The sequence below is a fragment of the Macrotis lagotis genome, chromosome 6, assembly GCF_037893015.1.
Source record: "Macrotis lagotis isolate mMagLag1 chromosome 6, bilby.v1.9.chrom.fasta, whole genome shotgun sequence".
Taxonomy (NCBI): Eukaryota; Metazoa; Chordata; class Mammalia; order Peramelemorphia; family Peramelidae; genus Macrotis; species Macrotis lagotis.
Genome location: NC_133663.1, coordinates 214,970,525 through 214,986,810, shown reverse-complemented (window position 1 = coordinate 214,986,810; position 16,286 = coordinate 214,970,525). Strand labels below are relative to the sequence as shown.

Below are 16,286 nucleotides of genomic sequence, written 5' to 3'. Positions count from 1 at the left end.
CTCTTATTGTAATGCCAAAGAACTGGATATTAGAAGATGTCCATAAATTTGGAAATGGTTAATGTGATGGAATACTACTGTGTATACAAAATGATGAGCAGGCTGATTTCAGAAAAATATGGAAAGACATAACTGATGCAAAGTGAAGTGAGCAGAATCAAGGGAACTGTACACAGTAACAGCAATACTATACAATGAACAACTGTGAATAATTTATTTATTCTCAGCAATACAAGGATCTAAGATAATTTCAAAAGATTCATAATGAAAAAATGCTATTCACCTCCAAAGAAAGAACTTACAGTCTAAATACAGGTCAAAGAATACTATTTTTCACTTTTGTATTTTTATCTTTTTTCCCCAGTCATAGAGGGTCTGTGACTTCATTCAAACATGTATAACATATATTAAAAGGTTTATCTTCTGGGGAGGAGGAGGTAAAGGAGAAAGGGACAATATTTAAACTCAAAATTTTTAAAAATGTATATTAAAAAACATCTTTACATGCAATTAAGTAAAAAGATCATATATAGATATGTTTTGATCATTTTATTCAATTACATGAAAGACAAAAATGTTCATTTTTTTTTGAAGAACATAAGAGTTAGATTCCCTTTCCTCGGCCAACCAAGATGGCAGAGAGAAGCCAGGCCCTGTGCTAAGCTCTCCTGGTTACCCCTCAAAAATAACAAGAAAGAAACCTCTTAAGGGAAAATCAATCAACAAAAACCAGAAAGAGAAGCTAGGAGAACACCTACCAAAAGGTCTCTCTCAAGGGACCATAAGAGAACCAGGAGCAGAGAGTAGAGAAACAGCGCAGGTGCAGCAGTGGTGCAGCCTTAGCTGTGGAGGCTATGGTGAGAGATGGATCCAAGGACAAAATTTACCTACGGAAGTTTGGGGAGTCCCAGCTGGGCTGGAAGGTGATTCCCAGCACAGAGTTGCAGAGCATGGCTGGACATCCACCAGAAAAGCCATCTTCTGGAACAAAGAGTAACCAACCCTCCATCCCTTTAGGCTCAGGTGTGAGCAAAAAGAGCTCACTCAGCTGAAAGGGAGATTAACTAACACCCCTGCTGCCACCCCACCCCCTCCAGGCCTAGGGAGAGGGCCTCAAACACTCCTGAGAAAGCAACCAGGATCTCTTACTGGCCAGCCTACTTGGAGCTACTAAGTCAAGTAAACAAAGCCTCAAGAGTTTTGAAAAGCAAAGCACTGAGAGCCAGCCCCTCTTCTAGCATAAGATCCTAGGAAAATGAAGAAAGGCCAGCAAAAGGGGAGTCCATTGAGAAATATTTACAAGTAACAGATCCTAACCCTAAGAGAGATTTAGGATTTCCGAGGAGAATATGAATTGGTCTCCAGCCCAAAAAGACTTCCTTGAAGAAATCAGGAAAGAATTGGAAAACATTGGGAAAAGAAACTCAAGAGAAAATGGACACTTTGCAATAGAAGATTAACATCTTGCAACAAGGAAAAAAATACTTGTGAAATACAATTGGACAAATACAAAAGGAGAATAATTCTCTCAGATCCTCAATTAGGTAAATGCAAAAAGAAAATAATTTTCTCAAAACTAAACTTGGGCAAATAGAAAACTCCTTCAAAAATAGAACTGACTAGAAAAGGAATTGTGAAAGGTAAATGAAAATTCTGCTCTAAAAAAAAAGAATGGAATCTGTGGAAACTAATGACTTCATGAAACAATAAGATTTTGTTAAACAAAATCAAAAGATCAAAAAATAGAAGAAAATATAAAATACCTCATCATAAAAATCATTGACCTAGAGAACCAATAGAGAAGAGCCACTTTAAGAATTATAGGACTTCCTGAAAACATTGAAGAGAAAAAAAGGCCTGGACTTAATATTATAGTATTTAGTGATGGAAAACAACCCTGATATCATGGAACCAGAGAGCAAAATAATTCTTGAAAGAATAAATCTATCCCCTCCAGAAAGGAATCTTAAAATGAAAACAACAAGAAATGCTGAGGCCAAATTCAAGAACTATCTAATAACAGAGAAAATCCTGCAAGCAGACAGAAAAAACAATTTAAATACCAAGAAGCCACAGTAAGGATTACACAGGACCTGGCTGCATCAACACAAAGGGATCAAAGGTCCTGGAATGAGATAGTCCAAAGAGCAAGGGAGTTTGAAATGCAATCAAGAATCCATTATCTGGCAAAGCTGAGCCCTCCCTTCCAGGGGAAAAGATGGACTTTTAATGAAATGCGAGACTTCCACCATTTCCTGATGAAAACACCAGAACTAAATAGAAAATCTGGATGTCAAACAAGAGGATCAAGACACACATGAAAAGGTTAAAAAAAAGGGTAAAGAAAAAAAAACCCTGCTATCTAATAATATGAAAATGGCTATATTCCCCACCTGGGAGAAAAATTCTCATAACTCTTGAGAACTGTAACTCTATTACAGAGAAGATACTTAGCTAGAAGTGATAAATACTCATGACATATTCGTGAAACTGCTATCCAATAAGATGAAACTGGCTGTACCCCCACCTGGGAGAAAGACTCTCAATAATAACTCTCAAGAACTGTAATTCTTTTAGAGAGAATATACTTAGCCAGAAGTGATGGACATTCATGAATTTTCTGCGATGCAGATAGAATGATTTAAAAACAATTCCTCCTTAAAAAGGGGGACAGTAAGGAGATGGGAGGATGGAAGAAATTGAATGGGGTAAATCTCATTACATTAGGAGGTACAAAGGACTTACTGTAATTGAAGGAAAGAAGGGAAGGGGTAAGAACCACCTGAATCTTACTCTCATCAAATTTGGCTTAAAGTTAACATACATACACTCAGTTAAGTTAAGAAACTGAGCGGGGGCCCAACGAGGCCGCTGCAGGCTGGGCGCGCTTCCTCTTGGTGCGGTGGATGCTGCCGGAGCCCCGACCGCCGCCCCCCCCCCCCCCCCCCCCCCCCCCCGGCCACCCAGGCGCCTCCCGCCGCCGGGGCCCCAACCGCCGGTGCCGGAAGAGCCATCTGGATCCAATGGCTGGATATGAATCGGGAGGATTGGACAGGGCTCTGGATGCAAAGCAGTCAGGGTTTTTCTCACCAGTTGTTAATATGGATGGCGAACAGACAGCACAAATGTTTCCTGCAGTGACACCTTTGCAGCAAATGATTGCCTCATGTACTGGAGCTATTCTTACATCACTAATGGTGACTCCTTTGGATGTTGTTAAAATTCGTCTCCAAGTTCAGAACAACCCTTACCCCAAAAGAAGATGCTTTTTATATTGTAATGGACTGATGGATCATCTGTATTTCTGAGAAGAGGGTAGCCACAAAGCATGGTACAAGAAGCCTGGCCGCTTCAGTGGAACATTGGATGCCTTTTTAAAAATTATTCGAAATGAGGGCATAAAATCCTTGTGGAGTGGTCTTCCCCCTACACTAGTGATGGCAGTTCCCGCTACAGTTATATATTTTACCTGCTATGACCAGTTATCTTCATTTATGAAGTCTAAAGTAGAAAATGATGCCTACGTACCAATTTTTGCTGGAACTGTGGCTAGATTAGGTGCAGTAACTGTAATAAGTCCCTTAGAGTTGATTAGAACCAAAATGCAATCCAGAGCATTATCTTATAAGTTATTACATCTGTTTGTCAGACGGAAATTGGCAGAAGATGGTTGGATTTCACTCTGGAGAGGCTGGAGTTCTACTGTAATGAGAGATGTACCTTTCTCAGCAATGTACTGGTATAACTTTGAAATGTTTAAGAAGTGGCTTTGCAAAAACTCTGATAAATATGAGCCAATCTTTGGAATAAATTTTGCTGCGGGGGCAATATCTGGTTCTATTGCATCTATTGTGACTTTACCATTTGATGTCGTAAAAACACAAAAACAAACCAAACTTTGGAGACATAAAAGTCCTCGAGATGTTGCTCTACGTGCATCCACATGGGATATTATGAAGCAGATTGTTGCTAAGCATGGAATTTCTGGATTATTTTCAGGACTAATTCCCTGGTTAATTAAAGTTGCTCCTGCTTGTGCCATAATGGTCAGTACATATGAATTTGGGAAGGCTTTTTTCATTAAGCAAAACCTCAAAAAACAAGAACATCATACTTCTGGCTATTTGGACTTGAAATAATTACGGTCATATTATTAACTGGAAAATTCTCAGAAATGTGTAAACTTCAGGTCTGTTTAAAATGATCTTTTCTTTATTTTTAAAAAATATTATTTTCCCAATTCTAATTCTAATTTAAGAATACATCTTCTGTTTTATTCTGTCTTTGGAAAAGTTTAAGAAAATTCTTCATAGGGTATCCCTAACCCTTGTAAGAATATTAGAAAGGAAAAGAAAAGCTTGATGAGACAGCAAGAATTCTTTATTGAATTCTGTACTTTTCTTTGTTACTCGTTACCTCTCATGACATGATAGGAATGTAGTGTTAAAAGAGAAAAGGCTAAAAAGGGGCAAATCTTAATCATGTATACAAATAATTATTTTTTAATTAAATGGAAGTGGAAGACATTATATAATGTCATTACTAGCACCTGCCAAATATTACCAATGTGTTTTATTTAATTCTAATATTCCTTAGATTTTTTTTTTTTTTGTTTGGGGCCCTAAACATATTAAGATTGCTGCTTTCTAACCATGATTGTTTTACCTTTATGTTCAAAAATAATACTTTTTTGCCACTATAAGCAAGAGTTATACATCTTTTGCTGTGTTCTTCCAATTTTGAAGACTATGGATATTATTCTTGGAAACTTTGTGCTCATTTCAAATTATGGTTCATCCTAATTCAGCACAGAATAAACTACTTTAGAAAATGACTATCTTCAGTTCAGATAAATGGAGCACTTGAAAAGGCAGCCTAGTTTGTGATATGATAATTGCTAAGAACTAGGATCTACTGCTATTGAAAAAAGTAAACAGGAAGTGCTTCATTACTTTCTGATGCCTCTAGTTATCTAAATTCATTTTAGCACTTGAGGACTACATGATATTTAAAATGAGTAAGATTTAGCATATAAGTCCTGTACTTTTTATTATGCAATTAATAGGTGTCATTTTATTTTTCCCAGCTCAATTTTGAAGGTTTGTTCTATGGTAGAGATTATCACATCATCAGTGGCTAAATATTTTCATGTAACTTACAGTTTTCACATATTACTACATTATACATTTGTATTGCTGACCATGAAAATAAGCAATAATCAAGGGTAGTGGTATTTATTTTTAAAGAAACCTTTCTTGTCACAGGCCAATAGTGTGTGATGTGTCAAAATGAAATGAAGAAAGATATAATGACAGAATAGGAAGTAGCGTAAATTTTTAAAATTACTCTTTGATCTTTTTTCCCCTCAGAATAATTTATGTTATGAGACAAGCACTTTATTATGGTCTAAGTATTTTTCATAGAAATGTGAAAAATTTCAGAAAAAAATAATTGAAGGAAATAGGGATTTAAATGTTATCTGGTAAGAGTTAGAAAATTAATGCATTCTATACTAAAAACTAAGAGAACTGTTCATATATTTTGCTAACCAAATCATTTTATATCTCATATTTTAAAGTGTTACCATGTGTATTTCATCTTATGTTGATTTGTCATAGATTTGGAAACTATATGTATGTCTATTTGTTTTGAACTCATTTTCATTAAAGATTTTGCTTCCTTTAAAAAAAAAAGTTAAGAAACTGATCTTACCTTTTATGTATTAAAAGGGGAAAAGGGGAGGGGGGAGGAAAAGGGGAACTAGTAGAAGGAAGGGAAGGAAGAAGGAGAAAAGGGGAAGGAGAAAGAGAGGGGAGGGGAGGTTGGATATAGGAAGGCAAACACACTGAAGGTAGTGGTATTCAGAAAAAAAATACAGGGGAATATGGATAAAGGGAAAAAATACAAACAGAGGATGGGGGGCAATAAAGAGTTAATTAGTATAACTTTGCATGTGAATAGGATGAATGATCCCTTAAAACATAAGCAAAAAGCAGAGTGAATTAAAAACCAGAATCCTACAATATGCTGCATACAAGAAACTCATTTACAGCAGAGAGAATACATATAGAGTAAAGATAAAAGGATGGGGCAAAATATATTTTGCTTCAGTTGATGTGGAAAAAAAGCAAGGGTAGCAATCCTCATCTCAGACAAAGTAGCTGCAAAAATAGCATTAAAAGAGATAAGGAAGGAAACTATATCCTCCAAAATGGTACCATAGACAATAAAGTGATTTCATACTGACTATATATACATCCAGTGGGATAGCAATCAAATTCTTAGAGAAGGAGCTGAAAGAACTACAGGAGGATATAGAAAGGAAAACTCTAGAGTATGAGACCTCAACCTCCTAGTCTCAGATTTAGATAAATCTAACCAGAAAAATAAACAAGAAAGAAGTTAAGGAAGTAAATAGATTGTTAGAAAACCTAGACATGATAGACTTATGGAGGAAATTGAATGAGGACAGAAAGGAATATATTTTTTTCTGCAGTACATGGCACTGACACAAAAATTGATCAGGTATTAGGGCATAAAAACCTAATAATCAATTGGAGAAAGGCAGAAATAGTGAATACATCTTTCTCAGATCATAATGCAATAAAAAAATCACATGCAATACTTGGCCAGGGAGATATAGAACCAAAACTAAGTGGAAACTAAATAACCACATTTTAAAGAATGAGTGGATCAAACAACAAATTAAGGAAATAATTATTTCATCCTAGATAATGACAATAATGAAACAACATACCAAAACCTATGGAATACACTCAAGGTGGCAGTCAGGGGACAGATTATATCTGTAAATGTTTACAAATAAATTAGAGAAAGAGGAAATCAATGAACTAAATATGCAACTAAAAATTAGAGGAACAACAAATTAAAACCCCCCAATTAAATACCAAATTAGAAATTCTAAAAATTAAAGGATAAATTAATAAAAGCAAAAGCAAAAAAACTATTGTATTAATAAATAAAACCAAGAGTTGGTTTTATAAAAAAAATAAAAATTGATAAACCTCTCATCAATTTGATTAAAAAAAGAAAAGCAAATTACTAGTATCATAAATGAAAAAGATGAACTCACAACCAATGAGGAGGAAATTAAAGTAATAATTCAGAATTATTTTGCCCAACTCTGTCAATAAATTTGACAGTCTAAGTGAAATAGACCTTTGTTTACAAAAATATAAGTTGCCCAGGTTCAGTGAAGAGGAAATTAAATACCTAAACAACCTATCTCAGAAAAAGAAATTCAACAAGCCATTATTGAATTCCTTAAGAAAAAATCTCCAGGGCCAGATGGATTCACAAGTGAATTCTATCAAATGTTTAAGGAACAAATGGTTCCAATTCTATATAAACTCTTTAGTAAAATAGGTGAAACTCTTTCTATGTCACCAATATGATGCCAAAATCTAAACCAGAGAAAGAATATTATAGACCTATTTCCCCGATAAATAAAGATGCAAAAATCTTAAACAAAATCTTAGCAAAACGATTGCAACAAGTTATCACCAGGATAATAAATTATGATCAAGTAGGATTTATCCCAGAAATGCAGGATTGGTCCAATATTAGAAAAACTGTCAGCACAATTAATTATATCATTAACAAACCTATCAGAAATCACATGACTATATCAATAGATGCTGGAAAAGCTTCTGACAAAATAAAGTACCCATTCCTACTAAAAACATTAGATGGCATAGGAATAACCCTTGTTCCTTAGAATAATAAGCAGTATCTTATCTGAAACCATCAACAAGTATATGCAATGGGGATAGACTAAAGGCATTCCCAATAAGATCGGGGTGAAACAAAGATGCCCATTATCACACTAGTATTCAATATTGTATTAGAAATGCTAGCATCAGCAATAAGAAAAGGAAAAGAAATCGAAGGAATTAAAATAGAGAAGAAAGAGACAAAACTCTCACTCTTTGCAGATGACATGATGGTCTACCTAGAGAATCCCCAGAAATCATCTAAAAAAATACTAGAAATAATTGGCAACTTTAGCAAAATCACAAGACATAAAGTAAACCCTCATAAATTCGCAACATTGCTATATATGATTAGCAAGATGCAGCAGAAAAAACTAGAAAGAGAAATCCGATTCAAAGTAACTTCAGACAATATAAAATAATTGGGAGTCTACCTGCCAAAGCAGGCTCAGAAACTTTTTGAAAATAATTACAAAACACTTCTTACACAAATAAAATCAGATTTAAATAATCAGGCAAATATCAACTGCTCATGGATAGGCCGAGTTAATATAATAAAAGTGACAATTCTACCAACTATTTGTTTAGTGCTCTACCAATCAAAATTCCAAAAAATTACTTCAATGAGTTAGAAAAAATTGTAAGTAAATTCATATGGAGAAATAAAAAGTCGAGAATCTCCAGGGATTAAATGAAAAAAAGTGCAAAAGGTGCCTTAGCCCTACCACATATAAAATTATATTATAAAGCTCCAGTCATCAAAACTGTCTGGTACTGGCTAGAAACAGAGTGGCAAAACAGTGAAACAGATTAGGTGCAATAGCAGGACATGATTATAGTAATCAGTTGTTTGATAAACCCAAAGAATCCAGCTATTAGGATAAAACTCTGTCTTTGATAAAAACTTGGGAAAATTGGAAGTTAGTATGGAAGAAACTTGGATTAGACCAATACCTCACACCCTATACCAAGAGAAGATCCAAATGGATACAGAATTTAGACAAAAAAAAATATTATAAGCAAACTAGGAGCTCAAGGAATAGTTCACCTGTCAGATCTATGGAAAGGGAAGCAGTTTATGACCAAGGAAGAGATGGAGAACATCATTAAAAACAAGCTCGACAATTTTGCATCCATTAAATTAAAAAGCTTTTGCACAGACAAAACCATTGTAACCAAGATCAAAAGAAATATAGTAAATTGGGAAACAAATTTTACAAATAGTATTTCTGACAAAGGACTCATTTCTAACATATACAGAGAACTGAGTCACATTTTTTAAAAGACAAGTCAGTCCTCAATTGACAAATGGTCAAAGGATATGCAAAGGCAATTTACAGATGAGAAAATCAAAGCAATCCATATGAAAAGCTGCTTTAGAGGCAGCCAGGTGGCATTGGCCCTGGAGTCAGGAGTACTTGAGTTCAAATCCGGCCTCAGACACTTAATAATTGCCTAGCTGTGTGGCCTTGGACAAACCACTTAACCCTATTTGCCTTGCAAAAAACCCTAAAAAATAACTGCTCTGAATCATTACTTATAAGAGAAATGCAAATTAAAGCATCTCTGAGGTACCACCTTACACCTCGTAGACTGGCCAATATGACCAGAAAGAACAATGATCACTGTTGGAAAGGATGTGGGAAATCTGGGACACTAATACATTGTTGGTGGAGCTGTGAACTCATCCAACCTCTCTGGAGAGCAATTTGGAATTACCCTCAAAAGGCAACAAAAATGTGTATACCCTTTGATCCAGCAATACCACTACTGGATCTATACCCTGAAAAGATTATGAAAAAGGGTTAAAACATCACTTACACAAAAATATTCATAGTAATTCTGTTTGTGGTGGCAAAGAATTGAATATCAAGGGGACGTCCATCAATTGGGGAATGGCTAAACAAATTTTGGTATATGCACATGATGGAACACTATTGTCCTATTAGAAACCAAGACGGATGGGAATTCAGGAAAGCCTGGAAGGATTTATATGAACTGACACTGAGCAAGAGGAGCAGAACTAGAAGAACACTGTATACCCTAATAGCAACATGGGGGTGATGATCAAGCTTAATGGACTTGCTCATTCCATCAGTGCAACAAACAGGCATAATTTGGGGGTATCTGTGATGGAGAATACCTGTATGTAGAGAAAGAATTGTGGAGTTTGAACAATGACCAAAGACTATTTATTACCTTTAATATAAAAAAACAACCTTATAATGTAACTTTGCTATCTCTTATACTTTATGTTTCTTCCTTAAGGATATGATTTCTCTCTCATCACATGCAACTCAGATCAATGTATACCATGGAAACAATGTAAAGCCTAACAGGCTACCTTGTGTGGGGGGCTGGGGGGAGGGAAGCAAGATTGGGGGAAAATTTATAAAATTCAATACAAATACAATCTTTCAAGAAGTTAAAAAAACAAAAAATAAAATAAAATACAATAAAATTTCCTTTTCATTCACAAAAACAAAAAAGAACATGAATGTTAAAGAGAAACTGCAAGAGAAGACAAAGATGTACAAAAGCTAAAAAATTAAGGGCAGCTAAAGAGAATGCTATTTGTCGAGAGAAAGAGAAGTCAGTTCAAGGAAATCCTAAGGACAAGTTCTAGGGATATGATCAAGCTGGTGTTTGGTGTAGAAGAAAGAAGCTTCCACATAAATCTGAGGAGGTAATCAGGACTTAGGATGATGATTTTTCCATTGACAAAAGGAACCAAGATGGATATTTTAGCTTCAGGTGAAAATATGAGGAAACCAGCAATGTAAATGTAGAGATCAAAGGACTAAGCCCATGCATAGAGGGAGAAAAATGGAAGTGAAACAGGGAGAATCTAGAAGAAACAAAGAAAAATATTTCAAACTCAGTACATTTGAACTGAGTTATATGAGACAGTATAATTGATCTACCTACAATTTTAATGACTAAAATTCCAAAATAACCTAAGAATATAAATTAATTTTCCTACTAGAAACAGAATACTTTTCTGATAACTCACCCTTCACCCCAACTGCTAATATGTATACTCCCTCTCAAAATACTTTGTATTTTTACTCTTTATTTATTTTCTTTAGATCATCATGTTCATGTATAAATAGGTACCTATGCCTCTCTAATTTGAATTTTAATTCCCATAAAGTAGAAAGTTTTATTCTTTGTATTTTTACACAAAGTTCCTAGGATAACACATAAGAAGGAGCTAAATAACCATTTGTTGATGAATTGCATTTTGCTATCTTATAATAGGCATGATAGGAAAGGACTAGTATAGAAAAACAAAGTATGTGATGTCCAAAAGGTAAATCATCATGATGTCCCAAAATGGTTATCAGTTGAAACATGGGATAAACAAAAACAGTTCCTGAAGTTTGTCTAAGTAGTGCCAAATTCAAAGAGAAATGGGACCAGAAAACTATAGTTAAAGATCCCTGGGTCAACCACATATTAATATTACCTATCTTCTAGTGTATTTTTGTTAATTTTGTTAACTATTTTTAAGTTACAATTTGTATGGTTTAGTTCACTCAGAAATGTGGGCAGCATATTTAACACCTCTGATCTAGAGGCTGCCCGGTGCCACTTTTTGGCACGTATGAGTAGAATTGGTAACAGGAATAAATTAAACATCTGACTTACTCTTCCTCACCTTAGGAGTTCTACCTGCATTATAGGCAATGCCTTTCTTTGGTTTAACCTATGGATTGCCTTCTGTGTATCTGAAGAAAACAGCCAACTTCGATCATTTGAACATGGGGCATCAACTAACACCTAAAGAAATAAAAGACAAAAGATAATACAAAATTATATGGACAATACATGACCAAAAATCTGAAATGGTATATGTAAGGCAATTTATAAACTTTAAAGTGCTTTGTAAATAAGCTATTTATTACTCTATCCCTTTCTGGAATCATTTCTCAATGGAATAAAGATTTGGAGAGCCCTGAAAAAATTACTATGAAGATTTGTCATTCCTTTTCCTAGAATAAAACAATGTAAAAAGCCATTTATTTTAAAAACAGTGCTACATTATTTCTGCTTTATAAGCATTTAATTTGTGAAATGTATGTTTCTACTTCAGTATCTTGAAGTCTCTTTAATTTTAAATTATCATTATCTGCTATTTTAAAATATTATTGTATTAAGATAATACTGTACTTTTTTCTTCTTTAAAGATGGAGTTTCCCATCCTGAACTGACTCACATTATAGGGGGTTACTCACAGTTCCAATCCCATTATCCCATTGGGACACTTTGATGTCTCCATTTCTAACCTAAATCAATTTGCCCTCTGGGTAACTTGATGGCCAGTTCAGCCAGGAAAGAGGATGCCTCATAATTATTCACCATTGAAACATCATTCCAAACCTTAAAAAATCCACCTACCTCAGTCTTCTGTTTGCTAGGATCACAGGTGTGAACTACTATAATTAGATATAGCCATAAAAATACATACATAGATACATATAGTATATATTTATATAAAATCTGGTCTTTCAAAGTATCTTTTAAATATATGGAAAATATAAAAAGGCCCTTTAATCTCTGAAACCCAAACTATCAAATACTTGAGCCAAATGGAAAATTAAATAACAACTGCCATAAAAATTAAAATATTTCAAATAAGGATACTTCTGTTTTCATGTTATTAAAATTTCTCAAGGCACAAAAAAAGACAAGAGATCATGTGTAAGGGTGCATGGGTGGGGGGGGGGAGAATGTGCACAAAGGAGGAGATTTGGAATCAATTTGCTCAATATAGTATTACCTTGTCAAACATTTCAGGTTGAATATCTCCAATCTCTCTGCCATCCAATTCAGACACTTCTATTTTATTTGTCATAGGTTGTGGGATGAAGGACTCTAGTGTCTGCTTCAACCATCTTGCTCTCAGATAATCATGATCATTACAGTGAAAATAACCTAAAAATAGTTAAGACCTAAAAGTTTTTAAACCATGATAATATAATTATAGATACTTACAACTTTGTTAGGCAGATCTAATATAAAGAATCAGAATTGTAAGTTTCAAAGTTACTGGTAGAGTGTAAAGTGATCTAACCATTCTGAAACTAGTTTGAAATTATGTAGAAGTGACTAAACAGTCACTTCTTTGACCCTGATAGTTCCACTAGGCACATAGACCTAGAAAGCAAAAAATAGAAATATTATGAATAAGTATACAAACACCAATAAAATTCAAAGGAATACTTTTTGTCATAGCAAAGAAATGGAAGCAAAGTGGATACCTCCTAATTAAATAATAAACTCTAGCATGTGAATATAATGAACAATGTGATATTATAAGAAATGTAAATTAGTAATCATGATTTAAGTTACAATAAAACATAACTCTGAGGTTTACCCAGTAATACATCAAATTAAAAGTTCACATAGTTAATTTTGGAAGACATGTATAGTTAGTGAAATTAAGAACTGGTCAACAGGGGGGTGATGGTCAGCCTTAATGGACTTGGTCATTTCATCTGTGCAACAATCAGGCACAATTTTGGGGTATGTGCGATGGAGAATATCATCTGTATCGAGAAAGAATTGTGGAGTTTGAACAAGGACCAAAGACTATTACCTTTAATCTTTAAAAAAAATGTTATCTTATTATGTAATTTTGCTATCTCTTATACTTTATGTTTCTTCCTTAAGGATATGATTTCTCTCTCATCACATTCAACTTATATCAATGCATATCATGAAAACAATGTAAACACTAACAGACTGCCTTCTGTGAGGGGTGGGCGGGGAGAGAAGCAAGATTAGGGGGAAAAATTGTAAAATTCAAAATAAATAAAATCTCTCTTTAAAAAAAATTAAGAACTGGTACAATATTTTTAGAAAATATTGGGGCAACTAGGTGGTGCAGTGGACAGAGAACCGGCCTGGGAGTCAGGAGGACCTGAATTCAAATCTGGCCTCAGACACTTAATAATTGTCTAGCTGTATGACCCTGGCCAAGTCACTTAACCCCACGTCCCCTTAAATAAAAAATATTATTTAAGAAAATATTGGAATAATGTAAGAAAAATCATTTATTTTTCCCAGTCTCTAAGTATATTGAGCAAGGAGATCCATGATAAAAAAAAAAGACCTTATGTATAAAAACAAAAAAGATAGTAAGTCCTTTGTGGTAGAAAAAACTAGAAACAAAATGGATTATCTACAAATTAGGAAATGTCTAAAACAAATAGCATATATGAGTGCAACAGTATATTATTACACTATAAGAAATTCAAAGATAAGGAATTCACTGAAATGTGGAATTATGTAAAGAAAGCAGAATCAAAAAAATATACACGATGGCAATAGAAGCATACTTTTTTACTTCTTAACTGTTCAGAAATCTCTCTTTTACAATGCAAAAGATAACAACAAAAACTTTGGTAAAAAAATATGCTGCATCGTCATTGTCCTGGAGACATGATGATGAAATACACTTGTCCTTCTCTTCTTAGGGTTCTTAACGATGTGGAATTCAGGTTATGCTGTTATAGCAGATGGGATTATTTCATCAATTGGTTTTCCTAATGTTTTTCTACACTATAAGAAAGAATTCAATGTGTATAGCTGGTTTAAGGAAAAATAACCAGTGTGGGGGAAAAAGAATTCCAGAAAAAATAATAAAACTAAAAAAGACAAAAACATGAAAAGCAATCACGATCACTGAGATCATGAGTAGATCACATTTAAAGAAAACACTTTTTTCAATGAAAGCTCACAACCTAGTTTTTCTTAATTATATATAAAATCAAAGTTCTACATTAATGTTAAAAATGGTTTCCCTGTTTCATCTCTGTGACATTTAGTCTTATACTGAGGTAAACAAAAATGTTAGAATCACTCAGGGACTTGAGACGATTTTACACAGATAATCTTACTATGAAAAGAACAAAAAAAAGAAAAAAACAAAAACTATGCACATTCTCCCCACCCCCCTTTTCAAACAAATCCTCACAGATCTCACTTTTTACTCAATCTAGCTCTTTGCAATATAGAAACCTATCAAGAGCTCTAAACTTCTAAATAATCATTACTAAATACATCTCTGTGCCTACTACAATGCCTCTAATATAATAAATGATTGCTGAATAATTTCTCTCTTCAAATATTCTCTTAATACCAAGTGGTTTTCTCATTCCTCTGTAAATTTTTTTCTCTGCAAAAGTTTTTCAACTTTAAAATAGTTTATTTTTTAAAAGATAGTATTTGAGAAGTATAGTAATATAGTTGATAAATGAACTGCTTACAGTTGAAGAATTTTCATAAAAATTTTAGTATTAGTTAACATGCTGTTGTTGTTCATGATTAATATGGAAATACTACCTTCACTTTACATCAGTTTATGTAAGTTTTTCCTGGTTGTTTCTGAAAGCATGCTTCTTGTCCTTTTTTATAGCAAAACAATATTCCATCACAAGCATGTACCACAACATACTCAGCCACTTCCAAATTAATGGACAGACATCCCCTCAATTTCCAATTCTTTACCACCCCAAAAAGCAATTGCTATAAATATTTTAATATACATAGAAACTTTTCTTTTTTTTTCAATCTCTTTGGGATACAATCCTAATAGTGGAATGGTTGGATCAGTTCATAACTCCACCAATAATGCATTAGTGCCTCAATTTTCAACCTCCTCCTCCCAACATTTATCATTTTCCTTTTCTGTCACAGCCAATCTGAAATGTGTGAGACACATTGTTCTTTTAATTTGCATTTCTCTAATCAATAGTGATTCAGAACTTTTTCTCATAAGACTATCAAGAACACTGATTTCTTCCAGCTGAAAATTGCCTGTTCATATCCTGTGACCATTTATCAATTTTATAAATTTTACTCTATACTGTAAATAATTGAGAAACTTGATGTAAATTTTTTCTGTTTTCTGCTTTCTTTCTACTCATGAGTGCCTAAGTTTTGTTCATGCAAAATAAATTTAATTTTAAATTTAAAAAAAATTTAGTTTAATGTAATCAAAATTATCCATTTTATATCTCAAAGGCTCTCTACCTCTGGTTATAAATTATTCCTTTATCCATAGGTCTGAAAGGTAAAATAGCCCATGCTCCCCTAATTTGTTTATGCTATTACCCTTTACATCTTAATCATGTAATCCACTTCACCCTCACCCCCATGAAAAAAGACCTTTCTTGCTGGCCTTCTAAGTTGTGTAGGGCTGAAAAATTCTTTCACTTGTTGGTTCTACTACATCAGAATTCATTTTGAGGCAATAACATTTTGTGGAAGAGAATTTGAGAGAACTTAGGAAGTCCCTGCTTTTACTCTACCATCTTGGCTCTGTCCCACAATTTCCTAAAAGAAAAAAAAAATACTAGCTATCAACACAATAGCAAAGTAATGTATTAAAGTGGATAAATCACTGGATGAGGAATCAGTTGATCTGGATTACTATAGCCCTGGTTCTGATATTTAATATGTTTGATCAATTACCTACTTTGGGGCCCAGTTTCCTCATCCACAAAATTAACTATATTAGACAAGAACATATCTGAAATTTCTAAA

General features: G+C 33.9%; 1 protein-coding gene and 1 pseudogene across 3 annotated transcripts in view; one reads left to right on the top strand and one right to left on the bottom strand.

Annotated features, from left to right (window-relative positions):
- Window positions 1–16,286, bottom strand: part of NSUN3 (NOP2/Sun RNA methyltransferase 3) — a 114,246-nt gene that overhangs the window by 57,377 nt on the left and 40,583 nt on the right. For all 3 annotated transcript variants that reach the window (XM_074192299.1, XM_074192300.1, XM_074192301.1), the window contains 2 exons: window positions 12,517–12,671; window positions 11,395–11,516 (listed from right to left, as the gene is read on the bottom strand). In XM_074192299.1, coding sequence (XP_074048400.1) covers window positions 11,395–11,516; window positions 12,517–12,671 — 277 coding nt within the window. The remainder of the gene's footprint in view (window positions 1–11,394; window positions 11,517–12,516; window positions 12,672–16,286) is intronic.
- LOC141491395 (mitochondrial glutathione transporter SLC25A40 pseudogene) lies at window positions 2,999–4,173 on the top strand (annotated as a pseudogene).